We start from the raw sequence: 26815 nt of genomic DNA, 5'->3' as shown, positions 1-26815 counted from the left end.
CTATTAAAGATAGTTTATATTCTATTATTTATCTTGGGTAATGTTAAGGTTAGTTTGTTTTCAAACATATAACTCCTAAATGCTTTTAATATAATAGTATTCGTGAAATTGAACCATCATAGAAAAATGTAAAAAGTGTTATACAAATTTCCACATCAGAAAAAATATATAGTTCAAGTTCTGTTACAACACAACCATTACAAAAATATTTTTAACAGAGATTTTCCCAAATCGGTCAGGGATATTCTTCAAGAAGTATTTGCTCAAATAAGCTCTACCACTACACCCTAAAAATACAGAAAGGCCATAGGAGTTCATTGTCATAGAAAATGACCTGCATCATTGTTTTGTAATAAATCATGCTATTTCAATTTGTAAGCTGCCAATTTGTATAGTATCCTGTCTTAATAAAATCTTTATTACAGTCTTCATGGTGTTTATGCATTGTCTCTAATTGGAAATGTTTTGGTTTCAAAAAATGGTGTGGGCCCCAACTAGGATCTCCACCTTTGCTATAGATCTGCTCCAATGGAGGGAGTATTTACATTTAGCCTCCGATATTCTTACAAAATCTAAGTCAAAAGAGACTTTAGACATTCTCTAGTGTTGCTCATACCTGAAGTCCCCTACCATCTCATCTCTTAAGGAAATCCTTCTACTTCTTTCTAAGAAGTGGGTATCTTTTCAATTAGAATCTGAAGATCTCCACTAAAGGATAACTTGCCGCCAACCAAAGCTGCCCTTTCCACTTTTGGATAGTTCTGTTTAATCAGCAAGTATTTAGTGTTAACTCTGTGCCAGACACCGGCATAAATGCTGTAAATACAAATACAAAGAAAGTGACTCTATAGGAGATTACATTCTAATGTGAGATGATAGCACATAAAATTTGCCATTCTCCTGTATGTTTTGTCTCCTCTGATTAGAATATAAGTTCCCTTAATACAAATTTTCTCTTGAATGACCCTCCTCTCTAGGTTGTCAGGATGCTACACACTTAGGTTTCTCTTCCTACCTGTCTGACTACTCCTCCTCAATCTCCTTTGTTGGGTCTTCATCCAAGTCACACACCTACTAAACTTAGGTGTCCCAGAGAGTTTTGTCCTGGTCCCTCTTTTCTTCTCCCTCTATACTATTTTACTTGGTGATCTCAGAGGCTACCATGCATTCAATTATTACTGCTATACTGATGGCTCTCAAAGCTGCTAATCTAGCCCTAACCTCTCTGCTGACCTGCAATGTCTCACGTCCAACTGCCAATCAAACACCTTCAGTAGACATCTTAAACTCAACATGTCCAAAACAATTCATTAACTTTCTCCAAGCCCACCTGCTTCCAAACTTTCTTATCAGGGGAGATAGAGAACTAAGTCTGTATCATTGCTCTATCAATCATGTATTTGATAGTGAACTTTGTAGGGCAAATACTATGTAGAAATTTGGTTATCTGAGCCCATTAGATACTTGGGCCTTACTCTTCCAGAGTGAGGCCAGCTGTATCTGCCCCCCAAAATGTCTTAGATTGAGGGATACCCCTGAAAGGTTAGAATGCCTTTCTCTAGTGGCATCTGATCAAGCCTCCATTCTAGCGTGTTTCTCTCACTGTTAGCCACTAGTGATTGGCACCTCAATTCCATGTGACTAATATCAATTCAGTTTTGATGAAGATATTTACTGTGAAAATATATCAAGGAAAGAGTACAAACATTCTCCTTAACACCTGGGGACACATTCTCCCTGATATTATTACCAGAGAGAGCTCAGACTCAACACATCATAATGGCACTTTTTTTTTTTTAATTTACTCATTCCTCCAGCAGATCTACTCTAGGTAACTTGGTGAAGCTTGTCTAGCTCTGGACTCTGGTCCACTCCAATCACCCCTCGGTCTAGCATCCTTCTTAGATCATTATTGGGACAGTTATGGGGAACTGGGCTGTTACTGCTTCCTCCTACTCCACCATTTTGGTTCAGTCTATTTCTGATTTGGTTTCCATGGCTCAGAACATGACCCTGGGATCCTGGTCATCACTAGCAGAAGCAAAAAAAAAAAAAAAAAAGTTAAAATGTTACATTTTGAAAGGATGTGCCTCAGAGTTGTTACAATTTGCATATCTCTAATCAGTAGTGATATAGAGCATTTTTATATGACTATAGATAGCTTTAATTTCTTCATCTGAAAATTACCTGTTCATATCCTTTTACAATTTATCAATTGGGGAACGACATGTCTTATAAATTTGACTCAATTGTCTATATAATTTTAAAATGAGGCCTTTATCAGATATAATAGCAGTGAAAATTGTTTCCCAGCTTTCTGCTTTCCTTCGAATCTTGGTTGCATTGGCTTTGTGCAAAACCTTTTTAATGTGATCAAAATCATCTATTTTGCATTTCATAATGTTCTCTATCTCTTGTTTGATCATAAATTCTTCTCTTCTCCATAGACCTGACAGGTAGACTATTTCTTGCTCTCCTAATTTACTTATGGTATCACCTTTTATGTCTAAATCATGTAACCATTTTGACCTTATCTTGGTATATGGTATAAGATGTTGGTCTATACCTAGTTTCTGCCAGATAATTTTCCAGTTTTCCTGGCAGTTTTTGTAAAATAGTGAGTTCTTATCCCAGAAGCTGGAGTCTTTGGGTTTATCAAACAGTAGATTACTATAGTCATTTACTACTGTACCTAACCTATCTACTGATCCACCAGTCTATTTCTTAGCCAGTACCAAATAGTTTTGATGATTGCCACTTTTATAATACACTTTTTTAAAAAATTTTTAGGCAATTGGGGTTAAGTGACTTGCCCAAGGTCACACAGCTAGTAAGTGTCAAGTGTTTGGTCTGAGGTCGGATTTGAACTCAGATCCTCCTGACTTCAGGGCCAGTGCTCTATCCACTGACCTAGCTGGCCCTATAATACATTTTTTATAATACACTTTTAGATCTGGTATGGTGAGGCTACCGTCCTTTGCATTTTTTTCATTAATTCCCTTGATATTCTTGACCTTTTGTTCTTCCAGATAAATTTTTGTTATTTTCTTTAGCTCTATAAAATAATTTTTGGTAGTTTGATTGGTATGGCACTGAATAAATTAATTTAGGTAAAATTGTTGTTTTTATTATATTAGCTTGGCCTACCCATGAGCAACTGATATTTTTCCAATTGTTTAGATCTGACTTTGTGTGAGAAGTATTTTGTAATTGTGTCTGTATAGTTTCTGAGTTTGTCTTGGGAGGCAGACTCCCAAGTATTTTATATTGTCTACAGTTATTTTAAATGGAATTTCTCTTTCTATCTCTTGCTACTAGACTTTGTTGGTATTACTTTCTCAATAGAGGCAGAAAAAGCCTTTGACAAAATACAAAACTCATTCCTACTAAGAAACACTGGAGAGCATAAGAATAAAGGGAGCTTTTCTTAAAATGATAAGTAATATCTATCTGAAACCATCAGCAAGCACTATCAGCAATGGGGATAAACTAGAAGGCTTCCCAAGGATACCCATTATCACCCCTATTATTCAATATTGTACTAGAAATGTTAACTTTATTAATAAGAGAAAAAAAAGAAATTGTAGGAATTAGAACAGGCAATGAAAAAACAAAGCTATCATTCTTTGTAGATGATATGATGGCATACCTGTACAATCCTAGAGAATCAACTAAAAAACTACTTGAAATAATTAACAACTTTAGCAAAATTGCAGGATATAAACTAAACCCACATAAATCACTAGCATTTCTAGTGATTTTTTTTTTACCATTACTGTTTTTTACCATTTACCATTACCAACAAAACAACAGCAAAAGCTAGAAAGAGAAATTCCATTTAAAATAACTGCAGACAACACAAAAACCTTGGGAGTCTACCTGCCAAGACAAATCTAGGAACTATACGAACATGATTACGAAACACTTTTCACAACATATTATAGGATTCTGCTTTTTAATCCACTCTGCTATATGCTTCCATTTTGTGGGAGAGTTCATTGCACTCACATTCACAGTTATGATTACTGTGTATTCCCCTCCAACCTATTTCCCCCCCAGTTTATACCTATTTCTCTTTCTCCTTTCACCCTGTCGCTCCTCACCAGTGTTTTGCTTCTGACTACTGCCTCTCTCAATCTGCCTTTTCTTTTCAGACCATTTCCCTCTTACTTCCCTATAGGGTAAGATAGATTTCTATTCCCAACTGAGTGTGTATGTTATTCCCCCTTTGGGCCAAATCCAGTAAGAGTAAGGTTCAAACCATGCTCATCCTCTCACCCCCCTTTCTTTTCCTCTGCTGTAATAAGTCTTTCATGCCTCTTGATGTGATAATTTAACCCATTCTGCCTCCCTTTTTCCTCTTTTCCCAGTACAATCCCTTTTTTCACCCCTTAATTTTTTTCATATCATCACAAAGTAAATTTATACCTGCACCCTCTGTCTATGTATACTCCTAACTGCTCTAATAAAGATACAGTTTTTAAGAGTTACAAGTATCATCTTCCCATGTAGGGATGTAAACAGTTGAATAACACGTATTATCGAATAACATGTATTTTTCTTTCCTGTTTATCTTTTTATGCTTCTCTTGAGTCTTATATTTGAAAATCATATTTTCTGTTCACTCTGGTCTTATCATCAGGAAAGTTTGAAAGTCCCCTATTTCATTGAATGTCTACTCCCCCCCCCCCCAAAAAAAAAGATTATGCTCAGTTTCGCTGGGTAATTGATTCTTGGTTGTAATCTGAGCTCCTTTGCTTTCCGGAATATCATATTCTAAGCCTTTTGATTCTTTAATGTAGAAGTTGCTAAATCTTGTGTTATCCTGACTATAGCTCCATGATTCTTGGATTGTTTCTTTCAGGCTGCTTGCAGTATTTTCTCCTTGACCTGAGAGTTCTGGAATTTTGGCTTTAATATTCCTTGGAATTTTCATTTTGGGATCTCTTTCAGGAGGTGATTGGTGGATTCTTTCAATGACTATTTTGCCCTCTGGTTCTAGGATATAATTTCTTGAAAGATGCTCTCCAGGCTCTTTTTTTGATCATGGCTTTCAGGTAGTCCAATAATTCTTCCTTTCTTTCTTTTTGGCAAGGCAATCAAGGTTAAGTTATTTTCCCAGGGTCACACAGCTAGTAAGTGTCAAGGGTCTGAGGCCAGATTTGAACTCAGGTCCTCCTGATTCCAGGGCCAGTACTCTATCCACTTATATCACCTAGCTGCCTTAATCCAATAATTCTTAAATTATCTCTCCTGGATCTATTTTTCATGTCAGTTATTTTACCAATGAGGCATTTTACCTTTTCTTCTATTTTTTCATTCTTTTCATTTTTAATTGATTTTTGATGTCTCATAGAGTCATTAGTTTCTACCTGTCCAATTCTAATTTTTAAGGAGTTGGGTTTTTTTGGTTAGCTTTTGCACCTCCTTTTCCATTTGGTCAATTCTACTTTTAAGGAGTTGTTTTCTTTAGTGGATTTTTGTACCTCCTTTTCCATTTAATCAATTGTATTTTTTTAAGGAGTTTTCTTTTTCCAAGCTTTTTTTCATAATTTTCTTGCATTGCTCTCTTTTCTTTTCCCAATTTTTTTTTCTACCTGTCTTACTTGATTTTTAAAGTCCTTTTTGAGTTCTTCCAAGAGGACTTTTTGGGGTTAAGACTAATTCATATTCCTCTTTGAGGCTTCCCATGTAGGTGCTTTGACATTGTTGTCCTCTTCTGAGTTTGTGCGTCTCCATGCTTGCTAAGGTCAGGGTTCTTTTTTGCTTTTGTTTTTGTCTTTTTTTTTCTTTCCAGTCTATTTTGTGACTTTTAAGGTTGAGTTCAGCTCCTAGGGTATAGAGGGCACTTTCCCAAGCTTCTTGCATTGGAGGAGATGCCTGGCCACTTGCTTTCTGTGCTGGACCTACAGGGCTGGAGGCTTGCATAGTGCACTGGGGAGGCCTAGATTAGTTGTGCAGTTTGCCTGCTGAGCTGGAGGCCTTGCAGCTGGCCTACTGTGCCATTGGCCTGCTGAGCCAGGACTGCAGGCCTCTTGCTGATATATGCTGTGGCTAAGAGCCTTCCACTGGCTAGCCTGGATACCACCTGTGCTCTCCTTTTACCCAAGTGAGAAAGACTTTTCCTAAAGACCTAAGTTATCTTGGCCTGGAAAATTCTTTCATCCTGTCTTTTCATGGGTTCTGTTGCTTCAGAATTCTGTTAGAGGCTTGACTCAGAGTTGTTTCAAGGAAAACTGACCTGGCTTTTCTCCATCATTTTGGCTCTGTGTCTTGCCTAAATTATTACAACAGCCTTGTCTCCTTACCTGCGGGTGCTCTGCTCAAAGGATTGCTGGTTGCTGAAACCCAGCAAGATATCTTGGGATTTATAGGCTAGATTTCTTTTTTATTGACCATGCCTTAAACCCAAATCATTTGGCTCTCATTGATTGGCCAACAATAGATCTCAGTCCAAGTCCACTTGGTCATACTTTGGGCCCAGATTGGCTCAGAGTGAATGTAAATAGCAATTGTTATGGTTTTGGCCAGAAACCCTAAGGATCTTCCCCTCCCAGATTGATTTTTTCTTTTTTTTTTATTAAGTAAAGCCATTCTCTGCCTCATTTTTACCCAGCCTTAATCACTGAATGAGCACTGTCCCAGACAAACTGAAACCTGGGAAAGACCTTAACTCAAAAAGACCAAGGCCTCCCACTGCATCCAGGGCCATCTCTAGTCATCCTAATCTATATCTTGCCACTGGACCCAGATGGCTCCAGAGAAGAGTGAGGTTGACTTTGCAGAGCTTCCTTCACTTAAATCCAATTCATTTGCAAGTCATGACATCTACTTCCTGACGTCAAGGTCGTCTTCATAAACAAGGACAAACAACAACAGCCTTCTGATTAGACTTCCTGCCTTAAATCTCCCACCACTCCTATTCATCTGTCACACTGCAACCAAAGTAATTTTCCTTAATCTCATATTTGGCCATGTGACCAACCCCAATGGCTTCCTATTTGCCTGTAGGATCAAAAGTAAAATTTTCTGCTTAACTTTTAAAAAAAAATTTTTTTTTTGGTGGGGCAGCTAGGTGGCACGATGGATAAAGCACCAGCCCTAGAGTCAGGAAGACCTGAGTTCAAATCTGGTCTCAGACCAGACACTTGACACTAGCTCTGTGAACCTGGGCAAGTCACTTAACCCCAATTGCCTTGCAAAAAAAAAAAAAAAAATATATATATATATATATATATTTGTTTTTCAGTTTCAAGTTCTCTCCCTCTCCCATTCATTGAGATGGCAAGAAATATGAGACTCATTGCATATATGAAGTCATGTGAAATACATTTCTACTTTGGCCATGTTGCCAAAAAACAAATCAAGAAAAATAAAGTGAAAAAAAAAAGCTTCAGTCTTCACTCAGTTAATCAGCTCTCTCTCTCTCTGGAAGTAAATAGTATCTTCGATCAAGAGTCCTTTGAAATTGCCATGACCATCGCATTGATCAGAGTTCTTCTCAGATCTTAAGGCCCTACACAATCTGGCTTTCTGGTCCCATTGGACATTATTCCTCTTGCTGCACGTGAGATCCAGCCAAACTGGCCTTTTCTTTGTTCTTCTCTAGTAGGCTACATCTTGAAGCATTTGCATTGGCTGTCCCCTATGTCTACATAAACTCCTTATTTCCTTCTGCTTTGTATATAAATTTTTAACTTTGTATGTAAATTGCATTTATTCACTTTGTTATATATATTTTATATGTACTTGTCCTCCTCATGAGAATGTAAAGCACTCAGAGTAGGAATAGTTTTATTCTTTGTACTTGTATGTATTGCCAGTGCCTAGCACAGTGCCTGATAAACAACAGGGGCTTAATAAATGCTTGTTGATGGATTGATATGTTTAGTCTTTAATAATTCAAAAGCCTTGGCTTAGAACAAAATTCTAATACCTGTATGAAAGAAGTTCTCTGTGGCCACCAGTAATTCACAAAAGAGAGCTTGGGAAACGTTCATGCTTGAGAATGGGGATGTGCAGGGGAGAGGGATTGTTGTGTGAAAGAATTATTTTGGCCAGCAAGAAATTGTTACTAAGAACATTTTGGAAAATACTGGAAAAGGAATGCTTTGCCATGACACAGTGCCAATCAGGCATAGGCATCATCTCTGCGGAGGGATAGTGTTGTTCCCTTCATGGATGACAGGGCTTTAAACAGAGTTGAATGGTATTTGAACAGCTCCCAATGAAAGCTATAGATGTGATCACGGTAATTCATATAACTTCCATTCTATTGCTGGATGCCTTCCAAGATACTCCAAGACAGTTGCAGATGGCCTCTCCCAGAGTTATGAAAAGCATTTGCTTACATGTTAAAAAAATTAAGCAAATACTCTGAATTCATTGCTATATGGTGGTGGGGGTGGGCAGGGTGCAGTACAGCAATGTGGTTGAAGAGGCAGAGGGGAGCAATATTTATTATGGAGGCTGCCAGTTCAAAAAAATTCTGGTGTCATTTAAATTTGCTTAGGCCTTTAGCAACAGAAGGGCAAAGAATGGAATTTTTTTATATGATAGAGTACATTTTTGTCATTTTTGAACATTTTTCTTTGAAAAATGAAAAAAAATACACTTCTCTCAGAAGCTGTACTGAGACATTCCCTTTGGGGACCTTGGTGTATATGGATAACTGCTTTCTTCAAGGTTATCCAGTCTCTTCATTTTAAACTGCTCTGCAGCTTTGGACACTGTAGACCAGTCCCCTCTCTCGTGGACATAAATCATCTCCTTTGGCTTCTTTGACATTAAGCTGCCTCGGTTTTAAGTCAACCTTTTTCACCCACTCAGTCTCTTCATCTTTCTCCTACCCATTGTATGGGAATACACCAAGATTCTGTCCTGGGTCATCTCTTTTCTCTTTGGTGACTTCATTGACACCAATTTCAATGACTCCCAGGCCACATATGGCTCTAATCTCTTCCAATGACTCTCATTCTATATTACCAATTGCCACTGAACATTTCCATCTGAATGTCACGTAGACATCTTACACCCAACACATACAAAACATATTTCATTATATTTTCCCCAAAATCCATGCTTCCACCAATCTTTCTGATTTGTTAATGGTGACACCATCTTTCAAGTCACCCAGTTTCAAGCCATGGAGTCATTTTTCACCTTTCCCTCTCTCCTTAAGCCCCATATCCCATCAGGCACCAAGTCTTATTGATCCTACCTTCACAGTATCTCTCTCAAATTTGTCTCTTGCTCTCTGCTCACCCAGCCTTTTCCTAGTTTCAGGCCCTCATCACCATTTGCCTTAAATTATCTCCTAATAACTCATCCCCCTCCTTTCAATCTTTCCCCACTCCAATTTGTCTTCTAACTGCCAAACTGATATTCCTAAAACACAGTTCTTACCATGCCATCCTCTTAATCAAAAATAACAAATAAAATTAATAGATAATTTAAAAAGAATCATTCTCTGATGAAATAAGAACTTGTTAGCCTGTCATTTAAAGCTTTCCCTAATCTAGCACTAGCCTACCTTTCCACTCTTATTTCACATCAATTCCTTTTATGTCTGAATTCATCCCCTCTCCACCCTCACCTCATAAAATTCCTAGCTGCCTTCAAAGCACAGCTCAGGTGCTACTTCCTGTACAAGGCCTTTCCTGACTTTCCCTTCCCTATTATTAGCACTCTAGTCTTAAAATGACCTTGTATTGATTTATATATACTCTATATTTACTTGTACATCTGTTGCATACTTAGACCCCCTTATACCCAGTAGAATGCAAAGTCCTTGAAGGCAGATACTGATCCATTTTTTGTTTTTATAACTCTTTATACCTAACAGTGCCTTGAACACAATGTTTGTTTGAATTGGAATTGCCTTGGAGATTAGCTAGAATGATTTATCAACCCTAAATATACTAAATTAGAAAAAAAATGTCCTTTTTAGATCATGGACCACCAGGGAATGCTTAGTAGGTCAGAAAGGACTGAGAATCAGATAAGAGGGAGCTGAGGGGCAGAATGAAGGGAAGAACTTTTTTTTTTCCCCATGAATTTTAAGAAACAAGGATTTTTGGAGGGGTAGAATGAAGGGAAAAAAGTTTATTATTATTTCATAGATTTTAAGAAATAAGACTTTTGGGAGGGGCAGAATGAAGGGAAGAAAGTTATTATTTTATAGATTTTAAGAAATAAGAATTTTGGTGGAAAAAAAATTTGGCAAGCCAGTAAAAATTGGCTGTGGCCCAATGCAAGAAAAACAGTAGATTTGGAGGCTGCTGAATCAGAATAAAGAGCTGGAAAAGACTTCCATGGCCATCATTATACCTGAAAAAGCATGTCCTTTAGAACGCACCCAACAATAGGTAATCTAGCCTTTGCTTGAATATATTTGATGAAGTGGAATTCATGGGTAACTGATTCCATTCTTAGGACAGGTCTAATTGTTTGGAAGTCCTTCCTCACAGCAATCTGAAATTCGCTTCTTTGCAACTTCCACCTGGTTCCTCCCAGTTCTTCCCTCTGAGGTCAAACAGAACAAATCTAATCCTCTAACCAGGTAACATTTCTTTAACTACAATGTTATTATCAATAGCATTGACAGAGGGTTTTAAAAGGTTTATGAAGCCCTTTACAAATATTACTAAATCCTCACAACATCCCTGGGAGGTGGACGCAATTTTCCCCATTTTATAGAAGAGGGAGCTGAGGCTCAGAGATTGTAACCTGTCTAGGGTCCAATTTATAGCTGCTAAGTGTCTGGGGCCAGATTTCGACTCAGTTCTCCCGAGCCACAGATCCGGCTGCTCTAAGCCACTGCACCACCTAGCTGCCTGCTTGAAGGCAGTTAGTTACAACACTCACCCTAGATTTCTCTAAGCAAAACATCAGAACTTGTAACTCATTTCACCACTATTTGCTGGTCTTCCCTGGATGCTCTTAACTAAAAAGATAACCAGAACTGAACCCAGTACTCTGTATGTGATCTGATGAAGATAGAATTATATTAGGACAATCAGAACTGTATTATTTCTGGAAATTGTGAATATTCCCGGGGGGGGGCACTGCCATATTACACTGTTAACTTATATTGAGCTTGTAGACCACCAATATCCTCAGATGTTTTTTGGACAAACTACTGCCTACCTATTATTCTTTTATTTGTGAGGCTTTTTTTTTTTGACTGCAAGAATAGATTTTACATTTATCAGTATCGAATTTCATTTCTGATTTGATCTCTAGGTAGTAACTACAGCATTCACCCTTAGCTACCAGTTGAGTAACCTGGACAAAAAAGGAAACAAAGGCTGGTCTGGAATGACTTATTCTTCACAAAGCCACGCCAACTCAGAGTTTTGCTTCCTTTTGTAGATGTGCTACACTAACCTCTTTAATAATTTAGTTTACAAAATTGTCAAAAATTGACTTCAAGTCATTGTTTTGTCATTTATTAACAGCTCAACTATTGTTTTATTTCCTACATGGTTGCTGTCCTCTGGTCTCTAGCTTGGTGGATAAATACTACAGGTTTTCTACCTTTCTTGTTCTTTTTCAGACATTTTTCTTTCCTTTTTGGAGATATAGTCTCCCTACCTCACCCAGGTTGGAAGTGCAGTGGCCTTTCATAAGCCCAGTACCCACTACTGAACAACTGTTTCTAACCTGACCCTTGTCCCTCCTTAGAGGGCCCCCTGGCCCCCATGTGGGGTTGGCATTGGTGGCTCACCATATATTGGTGCCTAACTGATCAGCTTTAACCTACTGCAGCTCAAAAATCCTGAGCTCAAGCAGCCCATTGGCTTCAGCCTCCCCAAGAGCAGGGATTACTGGCATGCACCACTATGCCTGGTTGACATTTTGAACAAAAGAAAAAAAAAATACTGACTTTCAAGATCTGGATTCTATAAAGCTGTTTAAGTTCCACCCTGGTTATAAAATCAAATTAATGGTGCACTATGACAGTTCAAACTGAAAGTCTGGACGCAAAGGTACCTTGACTTTCTTCTAATTAAAAAAAATGGTGCCTTTTCACAACAGTCATTTCCAACTACATGCTCTTCTCCACTCCAAATCCTCATGACAAAGTTAAGCAAGACTCACCCCCAAAAAAGGCCATATCTGATAGCATAAGTAACTACTTCTCTGCTGAAAAGTTAGTGCTTCATTGTTTTCTGGTATGAAAAATGGTCAATTAATTCTAGTTCTACTGTCTTTTAGTGTTGTTTTTGTCTAAATTATTGTAGTTAACATGTATTTCTGGGTCTGCTTACCTGGTTTTGCGGACTCACTCTACATCAGTTTACATTTTTTCATGTTTCCCTGAATTTTGTCATATCTCCAAGCACAAAGTATTTGTTAAAAAGATGTTTTACTTCACAGTCTCCAACAGAAGTCTTCCTTTTAACAAAAACGTTAAGCTAAACAAATACTCCACGTCTGATGACATGTAAATCTCACACCCATGCAGTCCAGTCTCTTTACAGATGAGTTAGTTTAATCACCAACTCTTCGGAAACAAGATGAGTCCTGTCAGCATGAATTTTGGTGACTTTTGGTGTTTACATTATTGCAATCTTTGTGTATATTATTCTCGATTCTGTTGCTTTTGCTCAACATATATATCTTCCCAAGTTTCTCTGGATTCCTATTTGCCTTTTCTTATTCTATTACATTCATATTCCATAACTGTTCAGTCATTCTCCATCACTGAACACTCACTTTCTTTAGCACAAACACCTCAAACCTATGTCAGACATAGGATCAGACAATTAAAAAATATCATGTAGTTTAATAACTGAATAAACTGAGGTCCTATCGAAGACTGACTTGCCTAAAGTCACACATAATTAGCAAGTAGAAGAGTCAGGATTCAAACCCAGGTCTATAGTTTTATAAAACAGTCTCTTTAATTTTGATTGGGATACCATTTATCACATAAAATTGGCATGGCCCAACCATTCTTCATTTATCGGTGAGAGTTTGGTAGTTGTTTTTGTATTTCTTAGGTCATGGATTGTTACTTTAGATATTGTTGGCATTTTGACTATTTTGAACGAAATTTCATTTTTTCCTGGCAGGATATGGTACTACTGACTGAATAGAAAATATAAATCTTTGTAGAGGTACTTCGTATTCTGCTACTTTGCTGAAGCTATGCTCTCTGGAGTTTAAGTAAATCATCACGTGTGCAGATGGGAATAATGCCATCTCCTTGTCAATATTTATACATTTAAAATTAAAAAATTATTTTATTTTTAATTTATGGAATAAAACAAGCATTTCCATAACATGGTATCATAAAAAAGGTGACTGCATATGAAACTTCAAATCTATATACATTTTTTTTTAAATTAAGAGATTTTCAAACTTTAAATTTAAAAATGTGTAGAATGTTAACATTTTAATTTTTAAAATCTCTCCTCTCTTCTTCAAGACCATTATTTATCACATAAAAGAAGTTTGGTAAATGACCTTTCTCTGTTTTAGAGAATAATTTTTGTATGACAAATTCCTCTTTATTGTTTAATAAAATTCACTTTTAAATCTAATGAGGGCATGGTTTTCCCCCCATCAGCAGTTCATTTATGGTTCATTTGATTTTTCTTAGATTGGGCTAGAAATGTTATTCCCTATACCCAAATTATTGTTTTTGTATATAATCTTCCAATTCTTTTGAATTGTATTGCTGGCACATAATTGCATAGTTTCTGACAATTATCTATTTCTTCTCTATTATGAATTCATATTATTAATTTTGGCAATTTTATTTGATTCTTTTTTGATCTAGTTAGTTGTTCATACATTTTGTTAGTCTTTTCTTACTTCTATTATATTGTCTTATTTTTGAACTTCGTCTATTTGTCTTTTAATTTTCAATATTTCTTTCATAAGATTGGGTTTTAAGATTGTTAATATCTTTTTTTTTTTTTTAGAAACTGCTTAATTTATTGATCCTTTTTCAATTTTCTTAATCTAAGTTTTCAGGGATACAAACGTCTATCCGTTAACGTAATCATTTATTACTTCTGATTTGTTCGCTGACTCATTATTCACAATATTGTTAATCTCCAGTTAGATATGTATATTTTGTCTATGGTTCCTTTATTATTATTCTTTCATGACATTATGGTCTATAAAAGATATATTTAAGCAACTCTCTATTTCCCACTTTTATAGCATTTGGGTAGTATTCAGAATAATTAGATCATTAGGATCCCTTTGCAAACACGGTATACACTGAATTTTAGAGCTGGAAGGGACCTAAGAGATAATCTAGTAGGCCAAGTCTTTTACATTTCATAGATACACAACCTAAAGCCCAAAGAAAGGTAGGATTTGAACCCAGCTCTTCTGTCTCAAACTCCTGTGCAGGTATTATTTCTGCAATGCTAATATAATACAAGCTATCCAAAACTATAAGGTGTTTTGATTTGGGTGAAACAAACAAAACGTTCTTAACATTAATTACAACTTATAAATAGTTCTATCAATTAAAATAACAGCAAGTTATTTCCTTCTTTCCATACACATTCTTGTTGGAATTCATCAAGCTAGCTGCTATCTATAGTACTTGCTTTTAAGTTGTATAAGTAAATACTCAAGTCTTCTATTCCACACATATACTGTTTCCTTCAGTAAGAGTTCTGCTAGAGTATAAAAGCAAATTATATTTTAAATATCTAGAATAATATAAAATTACAAGATAAACATTTCAACTGATCCCCACAATGAATAAAAGGCCTGTCAAGTTAAAATTTGAGTACAAAGCAGCTGGCTCTACATTTATCTTTCAGAATTCAACTCTAAAACACTGATTGACAGTCTCTGAAAAACTGCCTTCTGTTCACCATGCTGGAGTGGTACCATTTCCCATAACACTGAAGAAATGTAAAAGTGTAAAAGGGACTTAACCAGTTGCATATTATTTCATTTTCAACACAGTGTTTTATAAACTCAAATAATATATAGTCACCTAACAAGGAAGATACAAGTACAAGCAGAAATGGTTGTGTATGTTTATTTTTCAATTAAAAAAAAAAAAGAAAAAGAAAACCTAAGTAAATTTATATGCAAATTAGGCATGGCTCCCTAGGGATCTGACAAGCTATAGGGGAGCCAATGGATCTCACAAAATGTAGTCACCTCCCCACTGTCTAGGGGATTCACTAAAGCATTTAAATTTCTCCTGCTTTCAGAATCTGAACTAACACGTGAAGAGGTATACCACCTTCTCATTCAGACAATTGTTAACTTTTATACAGAAAGTTTTTCCAGTAATATGATGTACCTTCATTCTGATTTAAAACTACAACAAAAAGTATTTCATAATTTTTATTGATGGCATTTATCCGATGGTTTAACATGTTAATTATAGTGTAATAAACATGGCTTTAATATTAAACTTTTCCATATTATCCAAAGTCACCACAGTCCATTTCAGTAAATATAAAAATATATACTTAATACTTTGTACAATACTGGTTTTTGGTCCAAACAAAAATGGATCAGAAAAGCCAATAAACTCACTTTAAGAATTCCCAATTTTCTTTAAAGATTCTTTTAAATGGATTTAGGCAACTTTGAATAATGGGATTTACATAATAAAATCTTGAGACAATACTAAACAAAAAAATGTCGTTAACACACAAAATTAAAATTTCAAGTTCACAGATTTATGTTATGCCAAAAAGTACGTACAGAAACAAAATTGTATTTACACAAGTTTCATAATAAAATAATGAAAAGGCGAGACAAGGTGATGGAGCCATAAGAATGAAAATATAGAAATAGCATATAATTATTAAATGGAGAACTAGATCTAACAAGTCCTTAGCATGGACCATTCTTTAATCAGTCTTCCTCTATCAGAAAATTTTAGTGCACAATACACCCAACTCACTCACTTCACACATACACCAGCACAAACTCAGCATAGAAATCATTCATTTCAACATTCTCTAATCTATACAGAATCCCTCACTGATATAATTACAATTTCAATGCGTTCCATAAACGCACATTAGCGCACATATTGGTGCAGATGAAGAGGTATTATACAAAGCCATTTGCTGTATAGGCTATACTCATGTGTACAGCCAGACCATGCCAAGTCAGTGGATAAGAAGTTGCTGGATCCTAAAATAATTTTGCTTAAGAACCTCCCTGTCACCGGCTCCAGCTATTATTTTTTCAAAAAGGGAGAAAGGAAGATGGCAGACAGTGGTCGGTGAAGGGTAAGAAGGGTGTAGGGGGAGAAAGAAAAACATTTTGAAAATGAAAGATGTCCTTAAGCAGAACTGACTTCAAACAACCCCAGCACAGTAAGTGAATGCAGAGTACAAACTGTTAAAATTGATGTTTCTATCATCATTCTGACATTTATTTCCTGCGCCTAACAGCAGTTTTTATCTTCCGACCAGAAACTGAAGTGCCAGAAGCAGAAAACATATTTTTTCCATTTGTCCTGCCAAAAAAGAAAAATAAAGAGTCAGTATATGACATGATAGGGGCAGCTAGGTGATGCAGTGAATGGAGCACCAGGCTTGGAATCAGGAAGATCTGAGTTCAAATCTGATCTCAGACATTTACTAGCTGTGTGACCTCGGGCTGACTTAACCCCTATTCTTGCCCCAGTTTTTCATCTGTAAAATAGGGATACCCTGGAAAAGGCAATGGTAAACCATTCTAGTATCTTTGCCAAGAAAATCTCACGGACAAAAGTTCATGGGGTCACGTAGAGTCAGACACCATTGAGCAATTTAACCACACAACAGATGACATGATACTCATTCAGGTTCAATATGTTTTCTAAGAGTGGCTTGTAATAACAAAAAGAGAAATTAATTTTTAATGCAAATCCATTGGAGCACATGGCCTATGTGTGAGAAAAAAAACTTTGTTTTCCCCCACATATTGTATTTCTCTGGTATTAATAATTACAAATAACTTATATGTGAATGATGAAGTAAAATATTATTATATTTTACCTGGACACCAACAATACTAAGATAAAAAACAGCAGTAAATTACCTCCAACAAAATATAAAGGGCTCTCTTACCCCACTGTAAATGCTGCTGGAGATGAGTTAAATGGAAATCCTGCTGAGCCTGAAGGCTGGGCTGAAGTGGCAGGTGCACCAGCACTTGCACCAAAGGTGAAAACTCCTGATGGATTGTTGTTTGTGAAGTTGAAATTCGCAGTGCTACTTCCAAACTGGTACACAGAACCTAAAAGGTTCCAAAGAGAAAGTATTTCAAATTTTGTTTATCAAGACAAAGTTAATTTTTCATATGCTTTATTCTTTTCTTCAGGGGCAGATAAAGGTTATATACAGGTCTTTGCAGGGGAAAAAAAGAGTAAGAATCACGTTCTTTTCTGACTACTTGGTTTGGGGAAAAAAAAAGAACTACTATATATTTTCTTCAATTACAGAGAATACCAGCAGTCTCACTAAAAACTCAATTTTGTAACTGCATTCTTCAATTCAATAAGATGCACATAAAAAAAAAAACCCAAAACTTTGTACAAGTTGCACAGTTAGGCAAAAGAGAAGATAAGTTTTCTCATGGAGTGTATAAACTAGAAAAAGGACATAACAGAGACAAATAAAACATGTTAAGTATATAAAAGAAATACAAACAAAATATTATGTAGTGGAGTGGGTTGGGGGTGGGGGAACGGACACTCCAGGCATCAGGATCAGTCTGAGAAAATGGATAGTCAGCAAAGATAGTCCAGTTTGGCTGGAGAATAGAATACACTGAATGAAGGAGAAGAAACCTAAACTTTAACCTTTTAAGTGCCAAAGAGCACTTCTGAGGAAAGATAATAAAAACAGACATATGCACAAGGAAAACTGCAGCAATGTGAAGAAACTGTTAATTAAGGAAGCTATGTAGATGTCAAGTCAGGTGCTTGTGTAAAGGCAATGGCAGTGTGAACAGAGGGAGAAAAGGCAGGGGGAGAGACAATCTTATGCCACATCAATAGGACTTGGGGAGTGGGGATGAGAAGTGAGGTATATAAGATATAATACTATAACACTGTGTTATAATATTACACATTGGAACATAATAATAGGGGCAGCTAGGTGGCATAGTGGATAGAGCACCGACCCTGGAGTCAGGAGAACCCGAGTTCAAATCCGGGCACAGACACATGATACTCACTAGCTGTGTGACCCTGGGCAAGTCACTTAACCCCAATTGCCTCACCCAAAACAAAACAAAACAAAAAAAACATAATATAATAAAATTAACATGAGTTATGAACATGAGACAGAATAAATAAAACATAGAAATAAAATAAAGTGCCACCACACAAAAGAATGAACTCAGAAGGTAGAACAGCTTTAAAGACCTTTGCTTTAAGGACCTCTCACTCTTTGCTTAGGAATACTAAAAGGGAAGGAATGGATGTCAACTCTTTATTTAAAGTTTAATAAGAACTATAGCAAGGTGTGCACGGCACTTTTCTGTCCACCACAAAAACCACAAAGAACTCTGTTGATTCTAATTTAGTAATTCTAAAACAGTACTAAAGTAGGTTGGATATAAGAAATGCAAATCAAAACTTGAGTTGTCATTCTAAAACAAACTATCAAAAATTAGAATTCTAATCAAAACATATATAAGATGGCTAACTATATCCTGATAAAAACAGGTGATGTATGGGTCCTCAAGATACTAAGTCAGCTTGGAACAAACATGTATAGTCTAGGGAGGAGACTGCTGAATAAGTTTAGATAAATCATGTAAAATGAAACAATCCCAGCAAAGAGAGGTAGATTTGGCTAGGCTTAGGTCTCTAGGTCAATCAAAGGGTATACTATTTTTTGGGGGGGGTGGGGTGGGGTGGGGCGCTAGGCAATTGGGTTAAGTGACTTGCCCAGGGTCACACAGCTAATAAGCATGTGTCTGAGGCCAAATTTGAACCCAGCTCCTCCTGAATCCTGGGCTGGTGCTCTATCCACTGTGCCACCTAGCTGCCCCTGGTATACTACTATTTAAAGTCCAAGAGACCCAAAAAGGATTTCATCTGGTACTTCAGGCCCTGACTCTTCCTTGATCCCCAGGCCTTCTTTACAGCAGATCCTACCCTCACCCCTCAAGACAGTCCTATTCCAGATCCACATGTTAAGACCTAAATCTAATAGCTACCTCCCCACTGTTAGTCTGACAGGATATAAGATAACCGGCATTTCACCTTCTATACTAATGATCCACAAATCTGGGATAAGGAAAAAGGGCAATCTAAGACCATGGACCTAGGACAGAGATGAACACATGAACACAATCAAGTATAAAACACCGAGAATTGGAATGATACAGAGTCTCCTCACATTAACCTATTTTTTTGGGGGGTAGAGTTGGGAATGGGGGAAGAGAAGAGTCTTCAGAACAGGAAAACAATAACATCCAGGTCTAATGAATGAGCACTGGCAATTTCCAAGTCAAATTGGAAGGGAAAAAGCTATAACTTTAATATACAAATTTTAACATACACTTTTTTAACATATAGAAAGTTGATATTAGGATGAATATTGGAAACTGCAATTTTAATGCAAGTCCTGAACACATTCCTCCAACATATTTTATGAAACTTCTCCCTACAAAGGCAAGGATCAAGATAAGTCCCTTTCTAAAGGCAAGCATGTTATTATGAAGACTTACATAGGTTTCATGAAGTAATACACACTTACTGGAATTAGGAGTTGCGCCAGAACCAAATCCAGACTGCGGAGTAGGCAACTGTCCAAAGACAGGAGGTTGGCTGCTACTTGACACTGATCCAAAAGTTGGGGCTGGGGGCTGGGAACCAGTTGAAAATAACGTTGATGATGATAAAGATCCAAAGCCTGGAGCACTAGGCTGACTGGCACCTTGACTTTGTCCAAATGCTGGGGTCAGGCTGGTACCAAATGCAGGACTGGCAGAAGGTGTTGAAGACCCAGCACCAAATACAAAGGAAGAAGAACCTAGAGGTACCAAAAATGTTTTCATTAACTCTGTAACCAAGTTTAATTATCTGGAGATAATATTTGATAACTCAATGCTTTTAGTTTTCAAGTCTTAACTTGAGACCCACTTTTGGAAAACGAGGAAAATCTATTCCTGTAGAAGTGGCATGGTGCAGTAGAAAGTGCTGGACCAGAAGCAAAGGCATCTCAGTTTCATTCTTAGTTACCACCAACTAACTACACAGCTATGGTTGTTATTTATACTTCCTGGGCGTCAACCCTTATTGTGAAAAATGAAAAGTGGGGATGTAGGACTAGATGATCTTTAAGGCTAAAAGAGAATTGGCTCTAGAGCCTAATGACGGGTTCCAATCTTACCTTTGATGCTCACTACTATTTTGTGTAACCCTGGACAAGCCATTTAATCTTCTTGGGCCTCCCTTTCTTCATATGTAAAAATGAGGGGACTGGATGAGAGACTCTGAAATTCCCCCAGATCTAGACTTATCACCCTATAAAGGTTATTACAGCTCCCCAAATTTTCATTCTAAGTAAACAGAAGCCATTCTGCACTGCTGAGCACATTCAAGTCCTGAATATACCACACTTAGGAGCTGGGTGACCACTGGTAATTCCTAACCCCTGGGATTTATTTTCTTTATCTGTAAAATGGTGATATCTGCCTTGTCTACCTAGAAGTGTTACAGTGACAATCAAACGAGATTACAGGAATGAAGGTGCAGAATGGGAGACCGTACAAAGACAGCAAAATAGGGGCTAGAGTTGAGAGTTTCTGGGAAGAGCCAAGAGCCTAGACGTTTGCTCTGATGTAGAGCACATGCAGATGAGTATATGAAGTCAGTCTGAAAAAGTAGGTTGGATATAAGAAATGCAAATTAAAACTTGAGTTGTCATTCTAAAACAAACTATCAAAAATTATAAGAAGCCATCTATAAAATGGTCCCACTATTCGGGAAAACAATTTGGAATGATGTGGGAAAGTCACTAAACTCTTTGGGGCTTTAGGCCCAGGAATGTGAAATTAAGCATATACCACAAGGAGGTCAAAGACGGGAAAAATTAACCAACAAACTTTTTATGGTCTTAAAAACAACTGATTCCAGTCCTTCTTTCCAATCAGTCTTCCACAGAGCCACCAAATTAATATTCCTAGGACCCAGGTTGGACTCCCTTGCAAATGCCTTCAGTGACTAACTATTGGCTCTAAGATAAAATAAAACTCCTCAGCTTGGCATTGCTAGTACTTAGCAATCTTTCTCACACCTAACTTCCCACCTCCAGAAGGAAAAAAAAAAATCACATTGTGTCTTTTCGCTTTTCCCCCCCAGCAATCATTTCCAGATACATACCATCTTTCATCAACCCTTTGATTATAACAAAGAAAAAGAGCTGAGTTAAAGGGACCTAATCTACCAGTGTATGTAACACAGCATACCTGTAATTCCTCCCTCCTTTACTAAGGAGGGAAAGAAGTATATGTCCTCATCTGTTTTCTGGAAACAAGACTGATCACTATAATTACAGTCCAACTCCATTTTGATATTGTCATTTATTAGTTGTTTTTATGAAGAGCAAGATGGTGCAGTTGAAAAAAGTAGTGGATTTGGAGTTAAGAGGACCTGGGTTCAAATTCTCTCTGACTATAGATTGCTACTTACCACCTGTGTAACCTTGGGCAAGTCACCTTAACTTTTTGGACCTCAGTTCTCTAATCAATTAAACAAGGGGGTTAGACCAGATAACTTCTATGGTCCCTTCTAGGTCTAAATCTACAATCCTAAGAAACAAAATGCCCATTGATTGGGGAATGTCTGAAGAAATTGTGGTATATTAATGTAATGTAATACTACTGTGCCATGAAAAACAACAAATGAGTAATTTAGAGAAAAATGGGAAGACTTGTATAAAATGATGCAAAGTGAAGAAAGGGAGACTTGGAAAACACGAAACATAAATCTCTGTTCCTTAGAACAGATGACAAAATATATCTCCCCCCCTCTCAGCAGAGGTGGGGGGATTACAGGTACAGAACATTGTCAAACAAGGTCATTTTTGCTTCTTTTTGTTTTTGGTTTTTTTTTGGAGTGCACAGTGTAATATATACCAGAAAACGATGATACTGTACAAAACAAAAGGCATCAATAACAATTTTAAAAAGACAGGTGGGAGTCAGATCATTGAGAGCTTTAAATGTCAGGTGGAGGAGTTTTTTATTTTATCCTAGACCTAATAGGTATATCTGAGAAAGATATCTGTGCAAAAATGTCAGACACTTATCCTAGGAATTATCAGTTTGGCAGTTGTGTAAAGAATGAATTAGAGCCAAGATTGGAAGCAGATGAAGACCTGAACTAGGGCAATATTCATGTGAATGAAAAGAAGATGCAAGCAAGAGATGAGGTAGAGGCAGAATTCAACAAGAAATGGGAATTATCAAAATTCTCACCTAATAATACAGAGGGTAGAAAGCCTATATAAACTTTCTGAGCCAAGTGGAAGAGACAGGGGTTCTTAACTTATTTGTGCCTCTGCGGGTCTGATGCAGACTATGAGCCCTTTCAAAAAAAAATAATGATTTTTAAATACATAGAATTATAGGGGAAATCAATTTTATTGAAACAGTTATAAAACTATTTAAAAACTCAAGTCCACAGACTCTAGGTTAAGAACCCCTTGTCTACAGATACGTCTATCAAAAATAAAAGGAAGCAGGAAAAAAAGAGACAAGCATTTATTAAGTGCCTACTATTTGACAACCACTTCACTAAGTGCTTTATTATTATCTCATTCAATCTTCCTATCAACTCGTAGAAGTAGATACTATATTATCCACATTTTATAGTTGAAAAAACTGAGGCAGATCAGTTAAGCACCTTGCCCCGGGTCACAAAGATTCTAAATGTCTGAAGCTAGATCTGAATTCAGGATTTCCTAATTCCAGGCCCAGGGCTCCTATACACTCTTTCATCTAGCTGCCCTAGAGATAAATGAATGAAAAATAATTGAGTAAATATTTACTGCGTGCCAGACACCAGGGATACAAATATAAGTAAGAAAATCCCCTAAAGATGAGATGCAATTGCAATACTAACTGCCCACCCTACCCCTTGTACTTTAAATATACCTGCAGAGGCAGATGAAGTTGTGGCTCCAAAGCTGAAGCTGGAGGTTGCAGTACTGTTGCTATTGGCTCCTGTGCCAAAAACAAATGGGCCAACAGCGACACCTGTGCTAGATGTGGCGGCTGGTTTGCTTTCTTGAGAAAAGACAAAAGACTGAGACGCACCGGATTCTGTGGGGTTACCAAAGGCAGAACTGGTCCCAGTATTGCTGGCCTGTCCAAACATATAGGCAGTAACAGGTGGGTTGGAGGCAGAGGTGACACCCCCAAACATACCACCACCAGCAGATGTAGTTGGTGGTGGTACATTTGAGTTGGAGGAATTACTGCTCAAGAAATTGAAGGCCGTCTTTGCTGCTCCTTGATCTGCAAAACAGAAACAGGGAAAAGTTCTTAAAATCCAATTACTCAGACACTATGACATCATGACAAAAGAAGTCTGTGTTTCAATACTACCATGAAATTTCAAGGGACATGCCTACAACTATAGCTTTCATTTTTAAACATTTAAGGTAGTGAAGGTGACTAGTGATCACTAAGTCTTGATGTACCCTGGACAACCAATATTAAATTTTAGAGTTTGGGGCTCATTTTTCACCTACTTCACCACAGGCACAAAGTCTTCACCACGAGTGAAAACTTTCCTGTCTGGTTGGACCATAAAGCTATTAATTTAAACATTAGATTTCTCTTACTGTCTGTTCACTTTCTTGAGTTCTCTCATTTCAGGCAAATTAATTTCACAGAATTTCAGATTCAGAATATTAATAAAGAACTACATTGGGGCATCCAATTTAAGACAAGTTGGTACTGGGATACAGTAGATGATATTATGACACTCTATTAGGCACTATAAACACCAAACAAATGAAGCTAATTTTTAGTAGTTATGAAGGTATGGATTTGAGAGATTTCCATGGTTTAGAAAAATTTCTCATGTTCTACAAAAGGACGAGGGGCAGCCAGGTGGTGCGTTGAATATAGCACTATGCCTGAAGTCAGGAAGATCTTTATTCAAATCCAGTCTCAGACACTTACTACCTGTGTGACCCTGGGCAAGTCACTTAACCTCTATTTGCCTCTGTTCCTCATCAGTAAAATGGGGATACACTAGAGAAAGAAATGGCAAATCATTCCAGTATCTTTGCCAAGAAAATCCCATCACAATGTCCATGGGGTCATGTAGAATCAGACATGAATGAATGACTGAACAACAAAAGGATTAAAGATTCCAAGTACTATAAAAATTCAGTATTTTACGGTTCAGACCATCATCTTAATCATTTTTCCACACTAGTTTTTAACTCATATTTTTCTGGTGTTATAACAAAAAATTGGAATTTTCTTTGATACTATGTCTTTTTCCCATTCAGAATTACTTTTTACAATCTTCAATCTTAAGAGTATCTGCACAGAGTTCAGATGATGCCTGTTTGGCTTAACATCTTTAAATATTCAAGTTATTTTCCCATTTTATTACAAAGGCAACTTAAAGCAAGACTTTCTTCTATGCATCTACTCCCAAACTCAGGCAGTCATATGACCAAATAATTTGGTGCCAACAATGCATCTAAAAAGCTTCTTTCTAATTTAAGAACAAAAATAAGACACTCCTAAAGAGATTCCAGTGGAAAGTAGGGGAAATTGGTAATGTCTTCTCCTTTTCCTACTCCAAAACAGTATGACTGTCAGAAACATTATCCTCTCTGGTAAAGCTAACATATCTACTTAAAGCAGGCTAATTTTTCCTATAATTTTTCATCTCTATAGTTTTAAGCAGATAAATTAAAGGCTGACTTTCAGAGGTCTGAGTTTAGGATAGTAAATGCTTCCTCAGAAGAAGAACTTATAGGAAACTGAAACTGCTTTAAAGACTAAGGAATGACACCATTTCTAAAAAGATGTCTATTTCCTTAAATCATCTAACCAAAATACCTCATAAGCCAATTTTCAAATCAATGCAAACTCTGAGCTCCTCATAATTTTTCCTCCTCCCTTAGAGGAGGCATAGGTTATTTTAAATAAAATCATACTGAAATCCATCATTTTTATTTTCCCAGACTCTGTTCACTTTCCCACTTTCAGTTTCTCATCCTGAAATCTGTCCTGATTGTTATGTGATTGCTTATTCCACTATAAAGGAAGCATATTACAACAAAGCTGCAAGTTTCCATTTCTGATGCTACTGAAATCAACGAGGATTCATATTAAGTTGTTTCTATCAAAATTTCTCACTAAAGATTTTTTTTTAAAAGTATATTAGTAGTGGCCTTATGCTATCCAAAGCTAGAGTGCTTTCCTTGTAGCTCTAGTAGTCTCAGGCTCTATAATAAAAATGTTGATTTGTAGTTGTAGTCAGTGGGAAAGCTTCTTAATTAAGAACAACTAATGTAAATACATGTGATTCAAATTCAAAAGTGATAAATATAATCTCCTTTAAGAGTCCATTAAAGGGGGGTAGCTCGGTGGCACAGCACCCTCCTGGAATCAGGAGGACCCGAGTTCAAATCTGACCTCAGACACATAACACTCACTAGCTGTGTGACTCTGGGCAAGTCACTTAACTTCAATTGCCTCACCTAAGAAAAAAAAATTTAAAAAAAAATCCATTAAAGCACCTATTGTAAATCTACAGGTAATCCAAAAGAGACAAATGCTATATAAAATCCTACTTGTGGCTCAAACCTATTCAAGCTAAAACTGATTTTCAGAGTTGATAAGTTTCACAGTCACTATCTTTAAGAATCAATCAAGTAACCAACAAGCAAATACCTATGGATACACTACTCTGAGATTTCTCTATCACATCCCAAGAAACTCATTATTGGGATGACCTCGTCATCCTCGAAGATCTCATCAGCCTTGGTCTTCCACTTCATTACTACCTTCTGCTTCTTGATTGGAGGGTGGAGCCATGAACTCCAAAAGTCCATTTAAGAAGGAAGCTCATGAAAGGGAGAGGTAGAATGGAGTAAATTTTCTCACATAAAAGAGGCCAAGAAAAAGCTTTTACAGTGGAGGGTAAAGGGGGAAAGTGAGAGGGAATGAGTGAATCTTACTCTCATCAGATTTGGCTTAAAGAGGGAATAACATACACTCAGTTGTCAGTTGGGTATGGAAATCTTTTTTTACCCTACAGGAAATAGAGGGGGAAGGGGATAAGAGAAGGGGGAGTGACAGAAGGGAGGGCAGATTGGGATAGAGGGGAATCAGAAGCAAACACTTTTGAGGAGGGACAGGGTGAGAGAATAGGATAAATGGAGAGTGGGATAGGATGGAGGGAAATATAGTTAGTCTTTCACAACATGACTACACATGTATAACCTATATTGAACTGCTTGCCTTCTCATTTGGGGTGGAAGCGAAGGGTAGGGGTAGGAAGGGAGAGAATTTGGAACTCAAAAGTTTAAAAAATTAATGTTAAAAATTGTTTTTTTACATGTAACTAAGGAAAAAAAATAAAATACAAAAAAAAAAGAGAGAGAGAGAGAGAGAGAGCTCAGCTTGGACATCTCATTTCTCACATGGTTACACTATTCTGGGGCTTCTCTGACTGACTTTACCATGCCCCATTCTCTGTTAAAACTTATGCCTGCTGAGGGCAGGGACTGCCTTTTTTTTTGTGTGTGTATATTTGTGTCCCTGCCACTCAACACAGCACCTAGAACATCGAAGGCACTTTCAGTGTGGCAGACACTGGGGATTACAAAGG

The 26815-nt window shown here is 37.0% G+C and overlaps 1 protein-coding gene across 3 annotated transcripts in view; it reads right to left on the bottom strand.

The window, feature by feature from the left end:
• Window positions 1-15318: 15318 nt before the first annotated feature.
• Window positions 15319-26815, bottom strand: part of NUP153 (nucleoporin 153) — a 79163-nt gene continuing 67666 nt past the window's right edge. For all 3 annotated transcript variants that reach the window (XM_027875265.1, XM_027875341.1, XM_027875412.1), the window contains 4 exons: window positions 23107-23469; window positions 19704-19979; window positions 17061-17229; window positions 15319-16465 (listed from right to left, as the gene is read on the bottom strand). In XM_027875265.1, coding sequence (XP_027731066.1) covers window positions 16381-16465; window positions 17061-17229; window positions 19704-19979; window positions 23107-23469 — 893 coding nt within the window. In that variant the 3' untranslated portion in view covers window positions 15319-16380. The remainder of the gene's footprint in view (window positions 16466-17060; window positions 17230-19703; window positions 19980-23106; window positions 23470-26815) is intronic.

This window comes from Vombatus ursinus, unplaced genomic scaffold (genome assembly GCF_900497805.2).
Source record: "Vombatus ursinus unplaced genomic scaffold, bare-nosed wombat genome assembly UNPS02000577.1, whole genome shotgun sequence".
Classification (NCBI taxonomy): domain Eukaryota; kingdom Metazoa; phylum Chordata; class Mammalia; order Diprotodontia; family Vombatidae; genus Vombatus; species Vombatus ursinus.
This window is presented reverse-complemented; position numbering and strand designations above follow the sequence as displayed.